This window comes from Nestor notabilis, unplaced genomic scaffold (assembly GCF_000696875.1).
Source record: "Nestor notabilis isolate BGI_N333 unplaced genomic scaffold, ASM69687v1 scaffold4430, whole genome shotgun sequence".
In the NCBI taxonomy this organism is placed as follows: domain Eukaryota; kingdom Metazoa; phylum Chordata; class Aves; order Psittaciformes; family Psittacidae; genus Nestor; species Nestor notabilis.
The window spans coordinates 9,756-33,573 of NW_009911420.1; the positions used below are offsets into that span (position 1 = coordinate 9,756).

The following is a 23,818-nucleotide window of genomic DNA, read 5'->3' on the forward strand; positions in this document are numbered from 1 at the left end:
AGCTTAATGGAATTCAAATATACTGAATATAAATGATTAAATAAAAAGGCAAATGAAGTTTCTTCTTGGTCATATCAAGTATAGCATCAGTCTGGTATCTTCCATGTCCTCTGTTAGGGAATTAGTACTTAACATTTAACATCTCCAAAGTGCTGTCCATCAATTGCCTTATAACCTGACGCTTGCCAGCCCTGCGGATGGTCTCCATCACCTCAGTGCAGGAAGTTTCCTAACACTAATGAACATATTCAGCCTTTCTATGGCACAAATGCAGGTTATTTTAGTTTTCTCCTCCCTGCCAGGGAGCGCAGTGGCAGCAATCCCTCGATCCATTCATTGGCAGCCAACATCATCTCCTGCCAAAAGGCCACCTCCTCTTGCGTGGAGTCCATCCAGTCCACAGAGATACCATAGCTCAAACCTGAAAAGAACAAGAAAACTACAATGTTGGGAGCTACACAAAGAGTTCCTACTCCATGCAAAAATACTCAGTGGGATGGAACTGCTGCAGGCAGTGTCTGAATACAAATGGTGCTGACTTCTCCTCAGCAAGCTGCACCTTAACCAACCTGCTGATGACCTCCATTTTACATCAAGTTCAGAATGAAGGCAATGTGAAAACCACAAAATGCAAGAACCCTAAACATAACCTGCCAAGGAAAATAATACTGGGTTCAAGCCCTTCTGCCTCTTTCAGACTGGTAGGCTAAAAGACCTGGGTTTTCCTTAATCCTTTTGGAAATCCTGAAGGATTTCCCTTAATCCTGTAAGGGAAAGGGTTTTCTTGTGGACAGGGTGGAGTATTTGTCAAAATTCTCTTGCTCTACATCTCATTTATACAGGAATCAAACATATGATAGTGGAAAAACATGTACATCAATTCCAAGTTGATTATTCAACCAGATTTTCATGTGCCGACTACCTACCAATGAGATAAAGGTCTACCTTTGCAGTTGGTATTTTTCTATCTTGCTTATGTGCTTATTTTTGTTGTCCCTTCCCACTGGATAGTTCACAACCCTCCTGGTGAGAGAGACTGAGAACAGAACACACAACCAGATCCAATATACATAAGCACACCTGCAAGGCAGACCTTCCTGCTACTCTAAGCCTTTTCCCAATACCCTCAAGGAGCACTTAACCTTTATTACAGCATTCTAAAATCTTTTCTTTGTCTCTCATCTCTCAGAGAACCTCTTGCTTAACAACAAATGCTTTAGAAAACCTTAGATATCCCACTTAGAAAAACACAAATATGAACCTCATGGCATCAGCTCCCAGAGACAGTGACACCTCCCAGTGGAGCAAATGGCACCTCTGCTGAGGTCTTTCAGCGCTACATCGTCTAAATAAAAATAAACCATAAACCCAACAGTAACACCTTAGTCTACACCCAGACAACTCCGTCACTGCAGTCGGTGATTTCGTTCCAGCTGATGAACTCTCAGTACTGATTACCTACCAGATCAACTAGTGTAGCCTGCCTTGTTTTCCAAACAGGCTACCAAAGCTTTTCAAGGGAGGAGGTAATGTGGACAGAGTCACCAGGTGGTGCTGTCCCGCATGGCATTCAAGTTCATATCTGAGCACACTTCCCTGAGAGAAGCAGCAATATAATGTTGATTTATAACACAGCCTGTTTTCCTGTAACACCAGACTGACAGACCCAAGGAGATTCTGGAGTTTTGCCAAACCTCAGAGCTGACGTTGGCAGAAGAGATGGGAGCAGAGGGTTACTATCATGGTACCAGGGCCCCCTCCATCCAAGACACAGTGCAAGTATCAAGACTCTCACCAGTTACTGAGGCTCCCCATTCCTGATTTCTCCCCAACAGGAAAACACTCTGCAACTTCCCATTATATCTTGTAGTTCAGCAATATGGTAACAGCATTCACTGAGTGTAAAGAAAATCCCTTACCTGTCCCAAGGCCCAGCCTGATTCCTCCAAGGAAATGGTTGGTAAGCTTTTCATGATCCCACACAGTCAATTCAACACAAGCATCCTTCAGATCCTCTGTATGAAAGCCATCATATACAATAGTGTGATTGAAAACAGGGTTTGTGTCTCTTTTTATGACTCGGGTCTTTTGGTAACTCTTCTTACTGGTGTCTGGAAGCACATAGCTTTGAGAGCAGAAAAAACACAGCATGTAATACTGAGTATCACCTGACATTTGAACTGTTCCTAAAAATTCCTTGGTCTAAACAAGCCTCAGTTCTGAAGAAAGCAGGAATTTGGTCTCAACATAAGAAATCTCTGTGGATTTAAAGGGAAATGTTCATAATTCCTGGGTGAAACCTTTTTTTGCCTTTTAATATTCCATTTTAAAAGCAAACATTTTCAGGAAGGAGGGTACTGGCTTTAAATTTCCTGCTTTTGGCAATTATTTTTTTTTCTTGCAACCCGACATTTTACATTAAAAAATGGACATGACTTTCACAAATTTCTATTTTCATAACTTTTCATTGCTTAGATGCCTAAGGGGGCATTTCAAAATGGTCAGTTAGGCTTCTGGAGCAGCAAAACTTCCAGCAGGAGAACTCTGTAAGGATTTTCTGGAATATCTGCAGCACCTTCTCCCATGTAACAGGAAGAACTGATGTTGCAGGCTCCAGAAAACTGCACACACTAAATTATGGAGGAGACCGAAGCTGCAAGCAATCATCTCTATGTCAGTTCTGACAAGCCCCTAACAAACTCCCAAACCTTGCATGCAAGCCCATATCAAAACTTCATTCCCACATATTCCTCTCACTCAGATGTTATTAGGGCAAATCACTGTGTGAGTCACAGTAACTGACCAAGAGCTTTATCACAGCAAGGATTTTCCTAATATGGCCACAAGGGAACAACAATTCTCTCCTAAAAAGCCCAATGAATGTTTTACAGTATGGAGGCACAGCTAGGTGAGCCTGAGAAATGGGAAGAAAGCACTGTTCTGTGAGTCAGGACCAAAGCCAGTCCCATGCTTGTGCACTTACCATTTCACAAAGGAGTCAACTCCAGAAGGACGCAACTGCAGCAGGTCCTTGACGTCTTTGACCCAGATGTGAACTTCACCAGAGGGAGGATTCTTGGGACCTGCCATTTAGGAGAAGAGAAAAACTGTCATACCAGTTATCCAACAATAACTAGCAAAATGACAGGCTTCCTCTCCAGGAACCTGAGGGAAAAGCAACACGACTTTCCTGCCTACTCCCTCATGAGCTCTGCACCCTTCTGCCTGGGTGCCACAGTACTACTACCAGCTCTGTCACTCTTGCAGCTGCACAGGGCTCTTGACAATGTGCGGGTGCAGCTTTGAAACAGGAAAGGAGAAGGAACTGTTGGGCAAACCCAACCTTGTGCCACCCCACAGTAAGAGGGGTTGTGTGCTGCCCACAGGGCTCAGAACACCTGATGAGTTTGAGTTTGTTGAGCCCTTCCTCTCTCCGCAGCACCTTCCTAATAAATCCAGATGTGAAAATCAGATGTAGGCTGCAGATAGTGCTATCAAGCGCTGCCAGTTGTGCCTTTGTGCTGATCTCTAAGATCTTGCTCTAATGACATTACTCCAAGAGCTCTCAAACAGATGAGGCATTGCAAGTTGTATGGCTCCATACAGGCAGTATTTCTCAATGCATGGAACACACTTTACCTAGGCTTCCTGGAGGGACATACTTAATAGACAAACTCATCACTCCTCGATGATCCACACCGTTAACAGCAGAAAGGCTCTGAAACAGAAAGAGTTTGATTGATTAAACAAGGGGTTGTGTAAACATAGCAAGGCAAAGAGATCCATAGAGGGGCACAAAGGGACAAACTCTGATTTTGCACAGCTGGAGCAGCCTGTTCTCAGAGCAGCTCCTTTCTTCACAGCTTTGTTCTCAAACTCGGTCCCCCAGAATCAAAAGCCTGAGGGTTCAGAGCAAGGCTGCCCTTCCAGACATGTCCAACCGGACATAATTAAGCATCTGAGTTCTGAAAGACATATGTCCTTTATTTTCTGAAAAGGGATCTCAAATCAGACTTCTGAACCCAGAAAGATGCAGGAAGTTGTACAGGCTTGACAAAAACTGCCACCTGAATATTTACCTTTCAAGGCATGTTCAACTGCCTCACCTATTAATTCTGCTGTCTGTTTTTAAGGGATGGTCTTTATGTGAGGAGAGAGAGAGGCAAAGTCACATCAGAGTTTCTGCTGATTAGTGTCAGATCACATTTCTGAAAGCGTCCCTACAGATCAGTCACCAAAGGAGACCCAGGAAGGCCTGTCTGTGTTCAGAGCACTGAATTCTGCACTAACGTGTCCAGGGCTTGTGGGTGTTCCACTGTTCTTCCCTAGGTATAATACATGTTGTTCTGCTTCACCACACCTGAAGACCTCAGAGGGGTCAGGAAGAACTTCTGCCACCCCTAAAGGCTGCAGGGTTGGGCTAGGAAATAGGACTGCAGATGAGACACACTTACTCGGGGCTTCAGTGGGTACCAGTTGAGTTTCCTGTTGCTCCAGTCCCAGCTGGCCAAATCTATTTCAATCTCTCCCAAAAAACTGTTACGTCCCAGTGGATCATTGTGCCAAACAGAGAGGTTTAACTTTTGGATCAGCAATACCATTTTCTCTATTTTATACTGGAAGAAGAAAGAGAAGTCAGGTTGTTCAAATTTTTCTTCCTTTCTCCCCCACCTCCTCCCAACTGGAAATAAACTACTCCAAACCTTCAGTAAGCCCTGAGACACTCAAAGCCACTCCACACATGCCCTAACGAGTTGGCATCGCTCTGAACATCTCTCTTTTTCCTGCAACAATACTACTACCCTGACAAAGCTTTTCTGCTGAGCACAGGGAAACCTACTGCTCCATTCATCACAGGGCAAAACCAATATTCTTTCAGGAACTACTAATACAGGCCTAGGCATTGTTAAATAATCCTTTAGGCTTTGATGAGTAAGATCACATAATGAAGACCTTCCTTATGAGTCCAGGCCTCTTGACTGCATGCCAGGGAAAGGAAGAAGATCGCCCCTTGCTCTGGCAGAGGGAAGCAAAGGCTGCAGGCCCCTATCTCATCCAAAGACCACTGTGAAGTTTTGACAGAGAAATTTTGGGTGCCACACAGATGGGTGCAGAGAAACATTAACATCTCTACCCTTGCAAACCAAAGCGTGACATTGACAGGAGGTAGGTGAAGAAGCCTGGCCAAGGTGGCAAGACCTTTCAAGACCTGACCTGGTACAGGTGCCTGCTACAACACATGTTTTCAGAGCATGTATTTGTTCTTACCCGTAACACCTCGTTGTAAATGGGATTCACAGTCCTCTTCTTCACTGAAGTTTTCCTCTTACCCATTCTAGCTTTGTCTGGGAGCAGGTAAGTTTTAACATACCTAGAAAAGAAAACAAACTCCAGGTGGGTATCATTCCACATTAGCAAGCTCTAATAAGTGGACAACACTTGTGAATGGTGACATGGAAACAGAAGTCCTGGGGTTGACTCTTTGAGGGCAAAAATAAGAGACCTGCTGGGATATTAACTTGGCTTGCATGTGAAGTTATATCACTGGAGTTGGGTAGATGTCACCAACATTCAGAACAGGCAGTTGTCTAGACAATATACAAAGCCAGCAAGGCCATATATCTATTTTCTGAAATGCTCATAACTATAGCATCTCTGTGCATTCAAAATCAGAGTGAAATTATAGAGGAGGAAAGACGTGGAATGCCTGTAAGTATCTCTCTCAGGGTTCAAATCTTTTAAACCAGCGATCACTAACCTCTGTACAAATACCACTGTGCCCCCAACAGCACTTCTTTATGGACTTTATTTTCATGTAGGCATGTGTCTGCATCGCCAGTTATTGCCAAAGTGTATTCACCATGGGGAGGTCAAGGTTCACGTGTGTGCAGACAGACAACGCACTCCAGTCATAAGAGGAACTGTCTTTGTAGTGATCAAAGCTTTGTCAATCTGTTCGAATTTAAGTCTGGCAACATATTTACTGATGCAAGTGTATCAAAACCATCAGCTAGGGAAGTCCCAGCAGTAAGCACGCACCAGAAGTCTGAAGGAGGGGAGAAACCATGACATTTAAAAAGAGAAAACAAAACAAGAAAATCCCTCAGAACACAAATTTCAGCAATGTGGAAGTCAGAAAGCACCAAGGCATCACTCACGGGTCAGATCTGCCTTTCTTCTCATCCACGACAGCCAAGTCCTTGCACTGGGACACATGAACCTGGAACTCCCGGTTCTTCTCATCATAGTCCAGAGCAAACTCCACAGTGCCTTGGGCATCCACGCTCCCAAAATCACCACTGTAGACACTGAGCACACTGCCACTCACCTGCCAGGTGGAAGAGCAAGGTCAGTGGCACTGAGATAGGCAGCCCCCTGACTTGGTTTCTGATAAAGCAATAGTCTGAACAGTGCATTCCCAGGGAAATAAGCTGCAGTTTCTGTCCTCAGGTACTACTGTGTCCTTGACACAGAAACTGCCCACACGTGCAGCTGGGCTCAAACAAGCAAGGGCTGGGGAACCCAAATAGGGTCTCACAAATTAAGGATGTGCTATCCTAGACCAGGACTTAAAAACATTCTTCTCCTGAATACTCAAGAAATGCAGATTTTTCACCCCTAAATCCCAAACTTTTGGGGAACAGAGCCAAATATTATGGGAGAGGCCACACAAATCTCTTCCCTTTCCCTATGCTTGCAGTACAAACAGTTGCTATCCTGACCCAGCCTCATCACTAAGAAATGTATTGAGAGAACTTGAACTGTCTGGACATGCACTTATTCTTTACTGTAGATATAGTCACACAATTGTCAATCAACTTTTAATATAGGTTAGTAAGAAACACCTCAGACTAGAAATGTAGGAAGAACTATTACTACCTTGTTGCTTGCTCCCAATGTGCACAGAGCTGCACAAAACTGCACTGATCACTCACGATTCCTGATGGGATAACATAAAAGCTAATGCCATTTACAAAGGAAATAGTTCACCCTCTTGGCATCATTCTGGGCTCCAGTCATAGAATCACAGGACCAGCTAGGTTGGAAAAGATCTTGAGGATCATTGAGCCCAACCGTTATCCGAGGACTGTCAAGCCCACCACTAAACCATGGCACTAAGGGCAAAGTGATCTCCCCTCATGGCTGCCCCTCATGATCTCCAGTCACAGCCGCACCTCATCTGTGGCCCCACACTATACAGCTGCTGTCCCTACCCCTCATGGCCACCCTTCATCTTCCCTTAAGATCTCCCCTCATGATCACCCCTCATGGCCCATGGCTGCCCCTGCTCTCCCTTCACGATCTCCCCTCATGGCCACCCTCCTGTCCCCTCATGGCTGGCCCTCCTGTCCCCCCGCCCACTCTCCTCACAATCCCCTCACGGCTGCCCCTCCTGTCCCCTCGCAATCGCCCCACTTCTACCCTCATGATCTTCCCTCATGGCCACCCCTGCTCTCCCCCCACGACCTCCCCTCACTCCTCATGGCTGCCCCTCATCAATGTTTATCAAAAAACTTCCCTAGTAATGAACCCGTTTCTCTCTGTCTCCCCTACTCCCTTTGGTTCTGTATTTCATTCTGTAATAACCTACAAGAACCTGCTAAACGTCTCCCCTCAGCCCTTGGAGCTGCATTTACCAGCCCAGCAGAGAACCCCGGATGAGATTTTCAACACCACCTACGTGACTTGGGCACCACAGGCTCATCTGAGCTACCAGACCCTCAAGACTAGGAGAAGGACTCATGCGGCCCAGAGTTCAAGGGTTTAACATTTACCCACATTCACGACCTCTCCCTACTCGCTTTGCTTCACATATATTCTTTAAATCTCACATGTACGCCTCAGAGATACCAGTAATAATACAGCAAACTCAAGCAGTTTTAAGGAGCCCCCTCCCAAACACTGTCTGTTTAAAAACTGCTCAACTCCACACTCTTCTCATCTTTCCTTTGAAGTTGAAGTTCTAAATCATGCTTTTGCTGTCCAGCTCTGAGTTCCCTTGAATTTGCTGATAAAGTGAAGGATGAGCTTGCAGAGGGCACCCGTCCGCAGTCCCAGCTCTGTTGGAGCTGGACCACAAACACGTCAGTTAATAGCTGTGTGCTTCACTTCCCCACTTACAAAAAGCACCCCCCACACACACTGCCTGGCTTCAGAGCATCCGCACCTCAGAGTGGGGGCTACCACTTACTGTGAACTTGTCTAACAATGACTCAGTGGGTCTAATTTAAGATGGTACCTGGAGACACTCCTTTAACACAAGTAAGTAATTAACCATCACCATTCTTTTCACAATGTACCGTGCAGAAAAGAACAGGATGCTCTGGAGGCCGCATCACCATCACCAGTATCTGCCTAAATGCAGTGTCACTGCATCCGACGGAGAAACCCTACCTAAGCGAGATGCACAAGTTGAACACCTACCGAGGAGACAGATGCCATGTCAGAGGAGTGGCTGCCAACGCTCGGCGTCTTTTTGTGCTTGTTAAACTGGAAGCTGATTTCCGAAGCTGTGTCTGATTCCGTCTGCTCAGGAAATAACAAGCATCTTTCAGCCCTGCTGTACAAGCACTTTGCAAGGCTACAGAGAAAAACCAGTAGCTCAGCAGAGTCCCGTTAAGCAGCGATTAGGTGAGGAGAGTGGAGGAGAGAGCAGGGAGTCTCCCCAGAGGCATTCCCTCAGACTGGCAATGAACGTCATCATTAACTGCCTCCAAACAGAGCTGCATGCAACTGCCTGAGCTCCTGGAAAGGGCAGGGAATAGTCTGAGACAGAGGGAAGCACTAAACTCCTCCAGGATAGAAGGGCTGGTCTGGGTTATTTGAGGCTTTCTTCTTAATGTTTTTCTCATTTATTTATGACATAAACAAGGCATGCCCTAAAGCAAGTACTGTCCATGCCCAGAAGAAATATTCTAATCAATCTGATGGCCATTCAGGGGATGCTGTGAACATTACTCCAGCCATTCATGGAATTTGACCTACCTCAGACAACAGGAGAGGAGAGGATCTGCTCAGCTCTTTGACTCTTTCAGGTTCAAGAAACTGATGGGGTATCAAATGAGGTTTATTGTAGGCTATAGGAACAAACAAAAAAGGCATCAAGATATCTTGTCAGTCAAGAAAATATAAGAAACCTGTATTTTGCTTAAGGGCACAAGGAAGAAGAAAAAGCTTACGGGAGGCACTGGAGTACCACCTACTTGCCACGTCTGTCATCTGCCGTTGATGCTGACCCCCCCGGACAAAATCTGCTAGCTAACATTAAAGCTGTTACGAGCGTCGTTTTGTTAAGTGTGTGGGACGCTGCGAACTCCCTCTAGTGGCTAATTTAATCCACTTATTAGCCTAAGGACATGTATCTGCATCACTTTGCATAGATTTAATTTAGACTAAAACCATACAGGTCTGCCTCATGTCAAAGGAACCAAACATGCTCACATTTTCATCTCATAGTATATCGCTCTGTACAAAAGAGCTGTAAAATACTTACACCTACAATTTCACCATTGCATACACCTCAACCAGTCTGCTAGACAAAGAGGTGGAAAATAGCCAGATACCTAAAACAAAATAGTCAGAAAGCTTCCTATCAACTTAGAAAGATGGTTACTGGACTGCTTAAATGTTTAAATAAAACCTATTTGCTCTATCTTTATCTTTTCTCAATAACTCCCTTGAAGATGGCTATCTCTATCCCAGAAGAACTTGGTTTTAGAAGACAGATGTGCATAAACATGCGTACACATGCACACACTTGTTCAGCATCTTAATCATGACGATAAATTCTTGAACGCTCAAAATGCCCAAGAGCTTCTTTGGCATTTTCCTTTTATATGATTTAGTTTGCATATAATTTACCATTCATTTGATATTTACTACTTTTATTTCCAAACATGAGCAAACCCTTAGCTCTAGCCCTCTCCACAGACTACTTGTTATGCTGCAAACAACTGATGATGTTTGTGGCTTTAAGCAAGCTTTAATAAGGGGAGGCTAAAATCTTGGCTGTCTGTATGAAGACCATGTTACTGAACAGGAATGCACGTGGGACCTGAAGCTTCAAGCCACCAAGCTGTGCGACACGTTGCTGTGCTATACAATGGGTGAGGCACTTGGCATAAGGCCACCACACAGGGTGGCCACAGTCACCAGGCAGTGCAGCATGTCCCACCTGCAGACTGCCTTCAACACAGCCCCGAAGGGGACGCTCCTCCCTCAGGCTGGGGGTCAGGCTTACTTAAACAGGCTTGATCGTTTCCTCTAAGCAGCTTTACCCTTCCCTCAGGAATTGCCTTCCCACCCATCCCACCTCAGTCCTGGCCCCTTTGCTTTTAGGCAAGCTGTTAGCTGTCCTCTTGGGCTGGCTAGTTTTCACCTTTAGGGGACTGTTACTTTCTTGCCCACAGAGGCTGCTGCTGCCTTCTTTAGGCCCCCTTCCTTAGCTGCAGCTTTCTTGGGCTTCTTGGTGGCACAGACAGGTTTCTTGTCCACGGGTTTCTTCTAGATTTGCTGCTGCTCTCTTGGTTGCCTTCTCCTTAGCTTCTCTTGGTTTCTCAGGGAGAAAATGTCACCATAAAGCATGTCCCAGCTGGTAGCTGGGGAGATCAGTCCAGCATATGGGGTGTGCCCTGGTGAGGTGAGAAGCCCCAGCTGGGCACTGCAAGCCCGGTGACTATGTGACTGGGGTCTGCAGCACAACTCGCATGCTGGATCTGAGGTCTGGCACCTCTGACTAATCAATCACTGCACAGGCTGCCATGCAGCTCCCACCATACTTGGTGGGGGAAGAGGAGAGACTAGTACAAGCTTCCGACCCTTTGAAGACCTTGTGTTTTTTGCTGAAGACCCTGAGTAACACACCATCAATCTAGCTGCAATTTCCTGGCTCTGAATTAAATTTTAGGCACTATAAGCTCTCTAATTTGATGATGAAACAATACGTCATTTTCCTTGCCTGGTACGTGCACTGAAGCACCAGGGATGCAGAACTCAGGCATAATATATTACCTTCAGGGAATGTAAGCCAAAAAGGAGAAAGAAAGAAAAGATGTTACTCACTCTCTGTGGTTGTGTAAATGTTCACCATGCTCTTTGCAAGGTTAATGCTGTTTGCTCGGGCCAATGCCTGAGCAGCAGGAGAACGATCCCCATCTTCCTCTGGAATACAGGAAAAGCCAAATCAAGATGGTAAACAAACAAACATGAATAGGCAGTGTGTCAACGGGCACACGCGTGTGTGTGACTCTCCTGGTCTTTGTTCCCTCTGCAGTTACCTTACACAGGGCTGCTCCCAAATCATCAGTATGCTTTAATGTCTCCCCCTGAGAAAAACTCTTCATGCCATGGTGGGAAATGTGAACACTTGATCAACCCAGTCCCTAAAATAGACCAGCACTTGCAAAGAGTTTCCAGTGGAACACAGCAATCTGCTAATACCATCCTGAAATTAATGTAGTAATTAGGTAAAAAACCTGAGAAATATAAGAATGATCTGGTATATAAAGGAAATGTTTGCATTTACCTGAAGTGTAACTCAGGATTTTCATACAAATGTTATATGAGGTAGGAAATAAGCCAAAAAACGACACAGTTAAAAATCAGATGAGTCTATGGAAAATCCTTTCAAACAGGTCTTACCCAGGTACGAGAAGACAGGAAATTTGGAAAAAAGAAGTAAGAAGCTCTCTCTTCCTAGATCTTTGCTTAGCAGAGAGCAAAGCTGTGGGCAATCAGAGCCCACATGTAAAATGAACTGCAATTAACAGTAACTTTTCCTCATAGTAACAGCCACTACAAGAATCCATCAAACCCAGAGAAAGAGGTTGATGAAGTAGTGATACTATTGACACCATCATGGAAAGAACATGGCACCAGAAGCCAGAAAGACCAGACTCTGTGCAGTCCACTTTGGTTGCAGTTTAATATATAAATTCACTTGTGCATTCCCAAAAGACCCAAAACGTCATTTAAGCACTGCCAGCCAGCTGCTATATCAAGGTAGCCTAACAGCCAATGTATCACACTTGCTTCACATTTTACTTCTTCAGTTTGCGTCAAACTTTTCTCTGCCACCACAAAGAATTCCTCCAGACACCCGTTTGAAGCAACTACAGTCTTCCCAGTGTGTGAAATACAGTTAAGTTCCAGTGACCTGTTGTAGGTAGTGCTAAAAGAAAAGGAGGGCTGTCCCGAGCTGAGGTGCTCACAGGCAAGGCAAGAGGGCTGCCAGTGGGGAGGAAGGCAAAGGGAACGTGGCATTGCCTCCTTTTGCACTCACACTGCACAACACAAGGTTTGTTTCCAGAGCTGTTAAACACATGCCACACACGCTAACTCTGCCCAAACTGCAATGTAGGATAAATGGACAAATGAAGAAAACGTGCAAAATGTAGAAGGGTTAGGGAAGAAAGCAGGCTTAGGGATGACTATTGGGGTGTCAGGGTGCAGTCACAGCCCTCAGTACCTGAGTAAACAGCCGAGTCCGTTCCCTGAACGGCTGCTCTCTCTCCGGCTGGTTCACTGGGGGTTGGCTTGTCTGAAGACTCACACTTTTGTCCCTCAGGTAGCTCTCCACTTACGTCCATGTTGCCATGAGTGCCCAAATCAGATCTTTCCTCTTCCTCATCATCGTTTTCACTATCTGTGAGCGCCGGCTCGATCAGTATTTGTACCCTGCTCGCCAGTGCATTCGCTGTGTGCTTGGGCTCTTCTGCCACGATAAACTCTGTAGGCGTCTCTGGCTCAAACGTGCTGCCAGACACTTCTTTGGTAGGAGACTCGATTTGGACGGAAGGCGCTCGCACAGGCAATCTGGATTTCTTGGAGCAGCGCTGTGCTGCCTTCTCATCCTCTGGCATCGGCAGCTTCCCATTGCTTTCACTCAGTGTGCTATTTCTCGTACCCGGGCCGCCTTTGCTCTTGGCGTACGTGGATCTAGGAACGACGGAAACCGAGCCCTTCCTTGCAGGGGCTACATAGCTTGGTTCTTCCTCACTAGAAGACAAGGTTATCGTCCTTTTGTGGGGGGTTCGTGGTTTGGGGAAGGCGCCAGGCTTTTCTTCACTGTTGTGGCCTTGCCCAGACTGCACAGAGAGTGAGCGGCACAGCTTGAACTGCCGGCCGCCTGCCTGCCCCCAGCGCGGGTCTGCCGGCACACTGCCCGCTGCCACAGAGTCTGCTCCCCTCTCCCAGAAGTTCTTCAAGTTCTTGAAGCGCTCACGATCGAGGCCGATCTCTTCCTCCTTATTACTCATCGAGGAGATTGTATAGTTCACGCCTTGCTTCGCAGCCTGGCTGCTTTCCCCCTCTGCGGTCAGGGGCTTGGGGCTTGCCGGCAGCTCTCTCTTTGGGAGGCTGTTCTCTGTTGGCCCCACATTATTCACAAAGTGCTCGGATATGGGGGAAGTTCTGCTTGGTTTCCTCTTAACTGGTATCTTGCTGGGAGCATAAGTGTCTTCAGGTGGAGTTTTTGGCCCCACTGTGGTGCCACTGGCCCCATCAACAGCTTCTCCTCCAGCCATGCTGCTGAGCTGATGCACAGCATCCTCTGAAACCTTGGCGGGCAATGGAGATACTCCATGACCTACAACAACAACAAATGCTCACAACCTTTCCCACCACACCACATTGTATTTCTCTGGAAGGTCTGGGCTGCAGCTTCTCAAAGGGAAGCCAGAGGGAGTTTCCAGCAACCATCAATATGTTCCTAATTCTTCTCCATTTTGAGACACTACAAGCTCCCTTCCATCTGAAGAAAGCCCTGAAAACCCCAGCCCTTCTCTCTGCCAAAGGACATGGGGAAAATCCACCGAGCTCTAAATTGCTGCTGTGAGTTGGAGATGAGTTTGCAGCTTTGCTTTCAGTTTGACAGCTTTCCTACTGGCTATTTGCTGTGTACCAAAACCACACTATACATTCAAGGAAGGAAGGAAGTAACTTGGATTTGTGGATTAGAGTTGTGAGCCAAGGACACAGTTTTAAATGTACTGAGAGCCAAAAGAAGTTTCAGTCATTGGATCTTTTTTCTTGGTCCCTGCTGCCTTGGGTATAACTCATACAAATGTTGGCAGCCCACTCTCACATGCCAAGATAAGAAATACTCTTTGTTACTCATCTGTACACACATACAAAAAGCATCTTGTACCTTGGTGTTTGATGCTGAGTAACAAACCCACCAATGGCTCACTGAACAAAAACCTTACCTTTTCTAGACAAATGCAAACTGTTTGTTGCAGCCACAAATGGACTTGTTCCGGTGTCACTCTCTGAGGAAGAGACATCATGTATACTGGATCTCTGAATGGAAAACAAACCCTATCAGAGTATATAAACTGGCAAGACTGGAAAAAGTGACACCAGTGCAGGCAGCCTGTGGAGCCCCCACCAGCAGGTACAGACTGCAAAGGCCCAAGGAATAATGAAATGAAGCGCAGAGGCTGTGCCTGTATTACCTTGTGTGATGCAGACAGCGGGACAGGAAATCGTGGCTTCAGTTTTGGCAAGACTTTATGCCCATCTGCAGTATCACGAGCAGGTGTGCTGGGTCTGTGGGAGAGGAGAAACACCTGAGCAAGGAGATCAGCACTAGTGATGTGCCTGGCAGGATGATCAGGCAAGTCTTCAACATCATCTCAGTTCTGCTTAGCTACGTTGCCACTTTTATCTGACTCAGCCCAATATAGGGCTGCCCAGAGCTGGTGCCTTCATTTAGTTTCTCTCTTACTGCTTGGAAGGACTGAGGAATGTGTTAAATGGCCTGAACTTGGAGTAAGGATGAGTCTCCCACTGCATCCAGTAGAGAACTTGCTCAATAAAAACAATGCTGTCAGCTTCTAGCTTTATTCAGACTTTCCCCTTCCGGGAGAAAACAGTAGGGAAAAACAGAGGAAGCAGCAGTGCCAGAAGAGCCCAAGAGCCATGCAAGAGAGATGCATTTCCATGCTATGGCCCAGGAAGGAACAGGCCACACCTCCCAGTTCAGGTCAAAGGCATAACCAGATTGATGATGGACTTACAAACTAGAGGACAGTACAGAATATACATCTTCATGCTTGGAATGTAAGTTAATTATTAACTGCCTATTAAATAAATGCAAGAAACACCTATCGCAGGCAGTTTACTTGACTGTTTCTACCACCTTTGGGAACGTCTAGCGGTGGCTGCTCTCCAAGCTGGTGAGATTTCATATGGGAATGCTTTGTGCTTGGGGTCAAATGAGAAAAAACAAAGCACATTGCTCAGGATTTAATCAACCCCCCAAAAAAAACATTAGGACCACTGCTGTGCCAGTAAGCAGGAGCATCTTGGGCTTCTTGGCTCTAGATCCTTCATTAAACAAGACCCAGTGATCAGATGCAAGTGGTCTGGATGTGTTGTCAAGGCCTATATTTAATATTTAGCTGGAGCACTTATCACCTGTGAAGAATGATTCCTAATTCTACTGACAAAAAATGCAAATAAGACGGGAGCAACACACATACATGTGAATATTGTAATGGCTCCTCCATAGTCCCAGAATATTGAGTGAGGTCACTGATTTACTTGTGGGGGTGCTTTTAGTGGGTGTTTCTGCTCAGTCAGTACAACATGAAAACCTACCAAGTGGTGATGGAGATTGCTGAGCACTGGACACTGAGGTTGGCACCAGCAGGAAATGAGCAGTTTCCTCCAACAATTCATTTTGTTAGTGTTGCTCCATGGCAAAAATTAAACAAATAAAACCATAATTACTTTGAAAAGCTAACAGAATATCCTGACATTAGAGACAGCTTCCACTTTACTGACTCCTTATCGAATCATGCAGGAAAAGACTTTTCTGGGATAAGCACATTAGTACTCAGTTATTAGGGGAGGATTGATATGCTGACAATTCCTGGAAAAAGGGTTTAAAAATATCCTATATCACCTATTACTTACATAGCTTTGGGAACTCAATGAAAGACCAGGATTTAAGGGGTAGCATTCACTTGTCATAAGAAGTAAGGGCAGCAGCCAGAGCATTGCATGAGCAGGAGTGGTTACCTCTCCTCTCCTGCACCAGCAGCGTGCTCAGGGAAAGGGGCAGCTTTGCTTTCCAGACTTGTCCGGATGTGCTCGTTGGCCTCATCTGTAATGCAACAGAGACAACTGAGAAATTACATTAAACTTGTTAAGGGTTTAAACTAAATAGAACTACTAATGGTGTCCTGGTGTGCAGCATCACCCGCAATGCCCACCCAGCCAAGGCACCTCAGACCCCGCAGCGAGCTGCCCAGCACCTGACACGCACCAGGAGCTGTCCCATCCCTGGAAACCCTCGCAGGACACTGCTGGGGCTGTCAATAAACTTAATCCGTTCCAGGATTTAAATTCAGCCATTTCCTGTTTTGACTCAAGCCATCCGATCTTGGCAAACAAAGGAGAGGCCAATACAGTTAATGAGGAGATCCCTCTTATTTTTACTGGCACAAGGCTCAGCTATGTCTTCTAAGCTCTCAAACACCCTGAAGAAAAAGAAAACAATAGAAGACGATAACCTTTACAGCAGCCTGCCAGGGAATAAAGCTGCATTACTCATTTTGCTGGCAAACAGGCTTTCTTGCTACTGCAGAACCAAAGGGATTAAACTCTCAAACAGCAATGAAAAACTAAGGTTAGCCTGTTCAACAAGATCTCCACATATTTATTCACATGCAGCCAGGTCTATTTTAAAGAGTGAATCTGCCTGTTACAAAAACTGCCAAATCTCTTTAGGATACATTGCATTACACAATACAGCAGAATCATGGGCTCAGAGGATTCAGATATGACATAAAATAATACAGCCTTGCTTGTTATCTGGTCAGGAAACTGCACTGAGCCCAAGAGCAGACCTACAGTGAGGCTGTGCTACCAGTGTCACACCGATGCTGCCTGTGTGGTGCCATCCAGTATCAGCACAGCCAGGTAACAGGGATATCTGAAGATGGAGCTTCACTCCCCCTTGTCTATGCATCCCTATGGAGAAAAAGGCTGCAGTCCCAGCAATTCCTTCCTGCCCAGTGCCTGGACCTACAGTGCAGGGGACCACGGCAGTCATTGCTCAGGCTGTCTGCACTATGACCATGTGTCTGGCACACACATGAGAGGGAGCTGGGTGGCCCTGTGGTTTCTGCAGTAGTGGAAGTTGGGGAGTCACTCCTGCTGGAAGGCAGGGTCTGGTGGTGTCAGAGTGAGCCAGTTTTAGACAGCACGTCTCAGAGAGGCACTGTGTTTTGCCCATGTAAACACTGATGTGCAGAAAGCATCACTGAACATCATTTTGGGAGAGACAAGCTGTGGTATAGCTGGTGGCACACACAGGCCACATCACACCCCGGCATGAGAAGGCATAGTGACTAGAGTTTATTTATACAGCGAGCCACATCCTCCTCTCCTGCCCCAGACCCGAGGGAGGGAGAAGTCTCTGGAAGTAGAGGAACCAAACACAGAGCTCCCACGTTTCCCCTCTGCCTGTCGTGGTTGAAGAGACCTTGACAACCAAAGACTGCATTCATTTCTCACCTCCCTTCCAAAGGCATTGTGTCATATTTGCTTTTCACTGACACCTCCCCCTCAGACAGAGCTCCCCTCTCCTGGCTGGCAGAGGCAGGAGGAGGTGTTTGCTTCCTCCCGTTCAAATCCCAGCCCTTCAAAATGGCTCAGCCACTGACACAGCTATACCTGGCTCCTATCACCACAAACAAACAGGTTATTAGTATGTTATGATCCATTAAGACAAGCAAAATGCCTTTGCTAACTTTAGGATGAGACAGAATAAGAAGCAAATTACAACAGAAATTAGTAGTGGCCTGACCAGTTTAACTTGTCCATACATATGTTTATACACATATATATACAGCCACTCCTGCTTTACTACTTCAGCTGCTTTACTAATTTCTTATCACCCTAAGATGAAGACACTCAACACCTGGGGAAAGCACAGCTAACCGTGCCATCAGGGCTGACTTGCCTTGGTGGGTGGATAAAATGGTCCCTCTCCTAGAAAACCTATCCATTGCACAAAAGCTAAAGGAGAAGTTATCACCAAGTTCACCCATCTGTGCTGCTGCAGTTTAAATACAGGGTATCTATTTTATAGATTTATATTACTGCCAATTACTAATGTTTTCTATTACAATCAATACCAACTGTGAAGAACCTTAGGGATCCATATAACCCTCCCTTCTGGAGGTTGAAACCCTCCTCCAGAAAAGGTCACTGGGCATTTCTACCCCTCCTCTGCCCATTTACCATGTAAAGAGAATGCCAGCAATTATCTCAGCAGGGCTTTTCCATGCAGGAATTTTCTCATTTCACTCCCTAACACAGCCATCAAAGACCTAAATCAGGATTAACAGCTGGAGTCATGAGCACGTTACATTGATTCGGCTAAATGAACACTCACCCCTTTATCACCTTGAAAGCCAACAGAAGGTGAATGATTCTGATCTTTCCAGAAGAAGCAAAAAAAGGTGTGAAGATGGCAAGCAAAGGCCCCCATCTCATCTACTGAGGATTGAACGTGAGCTGCACAGCCAAAATGGTTTGTAAAGGGGCCTTGTCCTTGCTCGTAGATGGGCAAAGTGCTGCTCTGACCAGTGCAATGCTCTTGCTGACAAGTCAGTGAGAGAAGTGCTTGCCCTCCTGTGTAATGGGATGCAATTTACATGTTAACCACTGCAGAAGCTGAGCACACAACAGGCAACAGCAATGTGAAAATAAAAGCTGCAGATTCTTGATCCTTAAGCAGTGCTGCAAAATGGCAGTGGGAAAAGAGGAAGGAAAAAGTCATGTTATACCTGTGCTTTACCAAAATAAGTCTGAGAACAGAAAAAGAGAAAGAAAGGGAAGAAAAAAAGCTGAAAAAAGAAATGAAGAGGGCTAAATCTAAATCTAATTACTATAGTAATTTAGTAACATTTGCTGCTTCTTAAAACAGCATTAGTCAACTAATGCACATGCAAAGACATGCATATTACTGCTGTATTAATGTGATTATTTCAGATGATAACCTGAGACCACACCTCATACGTGCACATCAGCAGTGAAGGTTAAATCTAAACCCAACAGTACTTCAAATTTTGCTTTCCTGAAATGGGCAGCAAGCTAAACGGGCTGATGGCTCTGGCAAGGCAAAAGGCAGATGAATCCACCTCACTGCTGGTCACTAGCTGAGCTGCAGATGACAAAGCTTGTGTCTGACTCTTCATGCAAAGAGGGTGCAAGCACAAAAGCACATCCTCAAAAAGCAGAACATGGTCTGTAGAAATGGCCAAGGCCATTTCTGGAAGGCCAAGGCCGAAAAACGTTTTATATGTTTTAGCATTCTGGACGGATGATAAAACAGTAAATTTAATGACATCATGAATGCTTAATACCAAGGATAAAAGCAACTTCATATGAAATATGATGGGCCAGTTCTGCATCAGAGGCTCCAGTGAATCTATGCTAAGTTATGAGCGCTGTCAGGAACAAGTAAAAAGCAAACAGAAAATGAGGCTCTCGGTGAAGTCCCTAACCAGTGCTTAGCTCCGAGACTGTGTCCAAGAAATGTGGAGCTAAGGGAGCTATATTAAACCCAGGCAATTAACATTAGAGACATATCCTGGCCAACAAGACCCATTACACAAAGGCGTGACCTACACTGCTGCTGCCCCACAGCAGCTGGGCCCAGGAAAGAGGGCTGAACTGAACTGGTGGAGATGACATTTGAGTTTTGGACAGATGGAAGATAACCCTTTACCTAACCGTGGCCTCCACTGCAAAAGAACAGAGCCCAGTTATAGGGTCCCTGTATTAGAGACTGTGGTAGACAGCTCAGAGCTGCTTGTCAAGGCCATGGCTTCCCCAGAGCAGCAGCACCCAGTAACTCACCAGCCAGGTCTGGGTCTCTATGATTACCCACCCTAACAAACTACTAAGGAGACTGTGTGAGACTAGGCTGCAGTCCCACGGTCCAGCTGTGGAGTCAGCCGGTCTGTCTTCATGTTAAGGACTGGACAGAATCATCGCCAGCTCTGCTCTGCACAGATGTTCAGCACGAAGTGCCAGCTCCAGGCTGGTTATATTTGGACCCAAAGCACAGCCCTGCTCTTTTCGCATGAGACTGGTCTCTTCTCTGCCCTGAGCGGACAATTCTGATTTGATCTGTTCTACATACCACCATGAGAGTTCACCTGCACGTCAAACAACATGAAATACATCTGCTGCACTTCAGCACATGGTCCCCTGGATACCCTTGCTGTGGCACAACAGCCTGGGTACCATTCAGGCTTGTCTGCAAAGCCCTTTTTACTTTGAAAACCACACTGTGCCTTGGAATTATTCCCCTGTTCCAGTGGGCAAATATCTGCCAGGAGAAGAGAGGCACCCCCTCCTTTTGAGAGGTGTGACTGACCCCACCACCCTGGAGGCTGTGAGAGCAGCTGCCTGGATGGCTTTATCAGACCTGCCCAGGAACTGGGGCGAGGGGTGTGTTTGACCACACGTATCAGTTTGATGCCAGAAACTGCTCTGTACCATCCCTTCCCTTTTTGCTTCTATGACAAGAAATTATACCAGTGACCTCTGACAAACAGACATTTTGGAAGAAAGAAGCTAATGTGCTGCATGTAGCTGGTGAACAGCTTTTGCCTTGGTCCTCTGGCACATTGGGCCCTGATTTTGATAATTAGGTATTTTTTTCTAGTACTCACAGCTTAGCCGAGAATCCCTTTACCACGACACAAAGACTGGCCCTCAGCAGGCTCTGAGTAGAGGGGGACCCCCATAACTTGACCACTTTTTTCTGGTCCATCATTTTGTTTTCTTAAGATGCACACTAAAATACTTACTTTCTAGTTTGCCTTTTTTCCTTCTAATCGATGCCCGAAGCAGATCAGGTCCCTCTAAGTCTTCCTGGAACCGTTTTGCCTTCACTTCTGAAAACCATTCACCTGTCACAAACTTCTTCTTCTTTTCATCCTTGATGGAGCCTTGTATCCGCCTGAAAGTCAACGAGAACATTACACACCAAAAAGAGCTCCAAGGTTTCAACTCCCCCTGAGCTATCTTCATAACAACTGTCCTTAAAGGTCACTTGTCTGATACTGTAAAGGGTTCAGAGGTTATTCTCTGCAATCACAAGGGACAAACCAGCATTAAGCCAAAACCTGATTTAGTCTTTATCTGAAGCGGGAACAGAACCTTGTAAACACAGGCTTTCACCTCTTCCACATTTTCCAAATCCAAATCAGTCACCTGGCAAGGAGATGTGTCCATTTGCTTTGCAGCCCTGAGGGTTTGGGAAGGGGCGGGGCTGTTTGCAGGTCTTGCCCTATGGTTTATTACTCTCTTTATAAGAAGCAAAGCCTTTTGGATCAAATTTGACACAAGCCATGGAAATAAATCATGTTATTTTGGGGAGCAACCTGTGCCTGCAGCCTTCTCCCTGGACACTGAGCAGTTTCGGCACTCAAACAGTTAGCTCTCCTTCCTGAGCACAGCTCCTACTGTAACTGGCTCTGGAACACCCAGGGCTGGTTTTTGGCACCTAAACCCCTCAGAGCTCCATTTGCTACCATGTACTTTTAACCCTCCTCCAGTTATTCTGTTTTCACACCATAGCTTGCTGAATTAGCTGCCTTTCAGTGGGTGTTGCATCCCACAGCTCACCACCATTCAGGGTCCCCATGAGACCTGAAAGGCTACAAGAGACTCCTACCTCAGTCCAATTCAGAGGAGGAAGAGGCAAACCCCAGATATCAAACAGCCACGAAGAGTCACATTTGGTTGCCTAAAGGCCAGAAGGGAGAGGTATGGAATAACAAGACCCAAGGCTCTGCAGGCAATGCTCGGGGACCAGCAGCACTGACAGCAAGGGAGCTGCACAGCTCCCACCCAGACCTGGGCTTCACCTGCCCCTGTGAGGGTCTCAAGGTGCTAGGGCAGAGGGGATGTATGAAGATATTTTCACCTTGCTAACACCAGATCAGTGTAATGTGACTTCCCTTCACTCAGCAGGCAGGTGGTGTTGGAGCCAAACATGCCCACACTTGTACCAAAGGTCTTACTGCCTATAGCCATACGGGCAGCAAGGGGCACTTGGCACCACCCTGCTCAGCATCTCACTCACTGTGCTCCCAAAGTGCAACAGCTCCCAAAGAGGAGCGAAACAAACCTGAAATAATCCAAACACTCTTTTCCCCAAACCTTCACTGCAGAGCAGAAATCTTAGTGCATTTCAGAAAAAGAGAAAAATGAAGAAGAAAAAAAAAAAAAGATAAACCCTTGGTTCAATTCAGAGGAGATGTAGGAACATGCAGACACACACACCTCAAGTCCAAGACATGTGCATGCCACCACCAGTTCTGTTTCTGAGCAGAGGCCAGGGCACACAGGGTCCCTGGAGCCAGCTGCAAAGCCACCCACTCCCTCTTTGAGCCATGAGCATCCCTTCTACACGGGGCTTACTCTTTTCTGGCTCAACAGCAAGTCAAAGACTCACATCCTTAACAGGGGTAACCTGGCACAGTATCATCCACCCTCACTGAGCTACTCAATTCTTGCTGTGGAGAATCTGGTGCCAGCTTCCTGAGCATGGTGCATACTGTCAACCCAGATGGTCTAACGGCTGGCATTTAAAAACTGACAGCAGCAACAAGCAATCCCCATCAACCAGACCTGAGATCCAGGATGGCCAGTGGCAAGTGAGCTGAACCGGCTCTGAAACAGCTCCCTGCAACCTCTGGCAGATCATGTAGCCTCCCACTGCCCCTCTCTGCCTGCACAATGAATGGATGCTGCATACACACGCACCTCAACGAGCACGAGAGGGACACAAAGCAGAGATGGGGATGTAGTCTCATTTTAAAGCACTCTGTGGGATTCTGTGCTACCAACTGAGGAAAAAAGGTAGCAGCTACTTCCCTGCTTGGACCTCTGACACTGAGAAATCAGCATCTTCCTCCCAGAGCAGGAAAGGGACGACTTCCCTTGCCATCTCTTGAGGGCTGCTGATTAGCTTGAAGGACAGTCCATTCATGCAGAGGAAGGACAGCAGTGACAGCAGGATGGCTGAGAAGGCTGGAGGTGCAATGAAAAGATCTATCGGGGTCTGAGCAAGAAGGGCCGGCACTGTTGCAGCCTGGATCTCTCCCTGTTGCACACACACACATCCACACACAAACTCCTCTCTAGAAGAAGTAAAAAATGCCCCCAGGATAAGCTCACATCCTGCTGTTACCGCATGCTCTCACCTGATGCGATCCCCATCCTTCTTCTTCAGCTCTGCGTCTCTCTGCAAAACCTTCATCAGTTTCTCATACTCCTCTTCGGTCAGGAAGCTCAAGTCCAACATCTTCCCTGCAATCTTCTTCACTTCCTCAGACAGCTGAAGCAACGACACACCAGGAGCTAATGCAGCCCAGACCGCAGCAATGCCATGGGCACCCTCCCTGGTGCGCCGAGCTGAGCAAGACGCGGCTGGAGGCAACGGGCTTCACAACAGCATGGCTTGGGTGGGAGCTGCCTTAGCACCTGGGCTGGCAGTGCCAGGCTCCTCGCCGGCAGGCTCTGCGCTGCATGCCTTCCCCTGCCAGGGAAATGCTCCCAGCAAAATCCTGCTCCTTCCTTTCCCTTCAGGCACAGTCGCAGCCACTTGGAAGCCAACGTCAATCAAAAAGGCAAGCACAGGAAGGGGTGAGCTCGCTGCCCGCCTCAGCCGCCCCTCAACAGGCACGAAAGCTCGTCTCACCCACTGCAACCCGGCACCTCTGGCATGTGCTTTCTTCAGCGGGGAAGTCTGCCTCCGGGGAGCTCAAGCATCCCTGCAAAGAAA

The 23,818-nt window shown here is 46.6% G+C and overlaps 1 protein-coding gene across 1 annotated transcript; it reads right to left on the reverse strand.

The window, feature by feature from the left end:
• Window positions 1-275: 275 nt before the first annotated feature.
• LOC104401144 (synaptotagmin-like protein 2) lies at window positions 276-23,338 on the reverse strand. Its single transcript, XM_010014610.1, has 16 exons — window positions 23,238-23,338; window positions 20,835-20,986; window positions 16,024-16,108; window positions 14,454-14,547; window positions 14,205-14,298; window positions 12,467-13,585; window positions 11,062-11,160; window positions 8,986-9,077; window positions 8,425-8,526; window positions 6,159-6,328; window positions 5,269-5,371; window positions 4,455-4,616; window positions 3,640-3,718; window positions 2,984-3,083; window positions 1,920-2,125; window positions 276-421 (listed from the first exon to the last, which is right to left on the reverse strand). Exons 1-16 carry the CDS (start codon window positions 23,336-23,338, stop codon window positions 276-278), a joined length of 2,904 nt encoding a protein of 967 aa, XP_010012912.1.
• Between the last annotated feature and the right edge of the window lie 480 nt (window positions 23,339-23,818).

Excerpts from the sequence above, each read along its gene's own strand:
- LOC104401144 (XM_010014610.1), bottom strand. The coding sequence starts at position 23,338 with ATGTTGGACTTGAGCTTCCTGACCGAAGAGGAGTATGAGAAACTGATG. Across the intron at positions 11,161-12,466 it reads GGACTCGGCTGTTTACTCAG|AGGAAGATGGGGATCGTTCT; the intron begins GTACTGAGGGCT and ends CCTGTATTCCAG. Across the intron at positions 4,617-5,268 it reads TTTACAACGAGGTGTTACGG|TATAAAATAGAGAAAATGGT; the intron begins GTAAGAACAAAT and ends TTCTTCTTCCAG.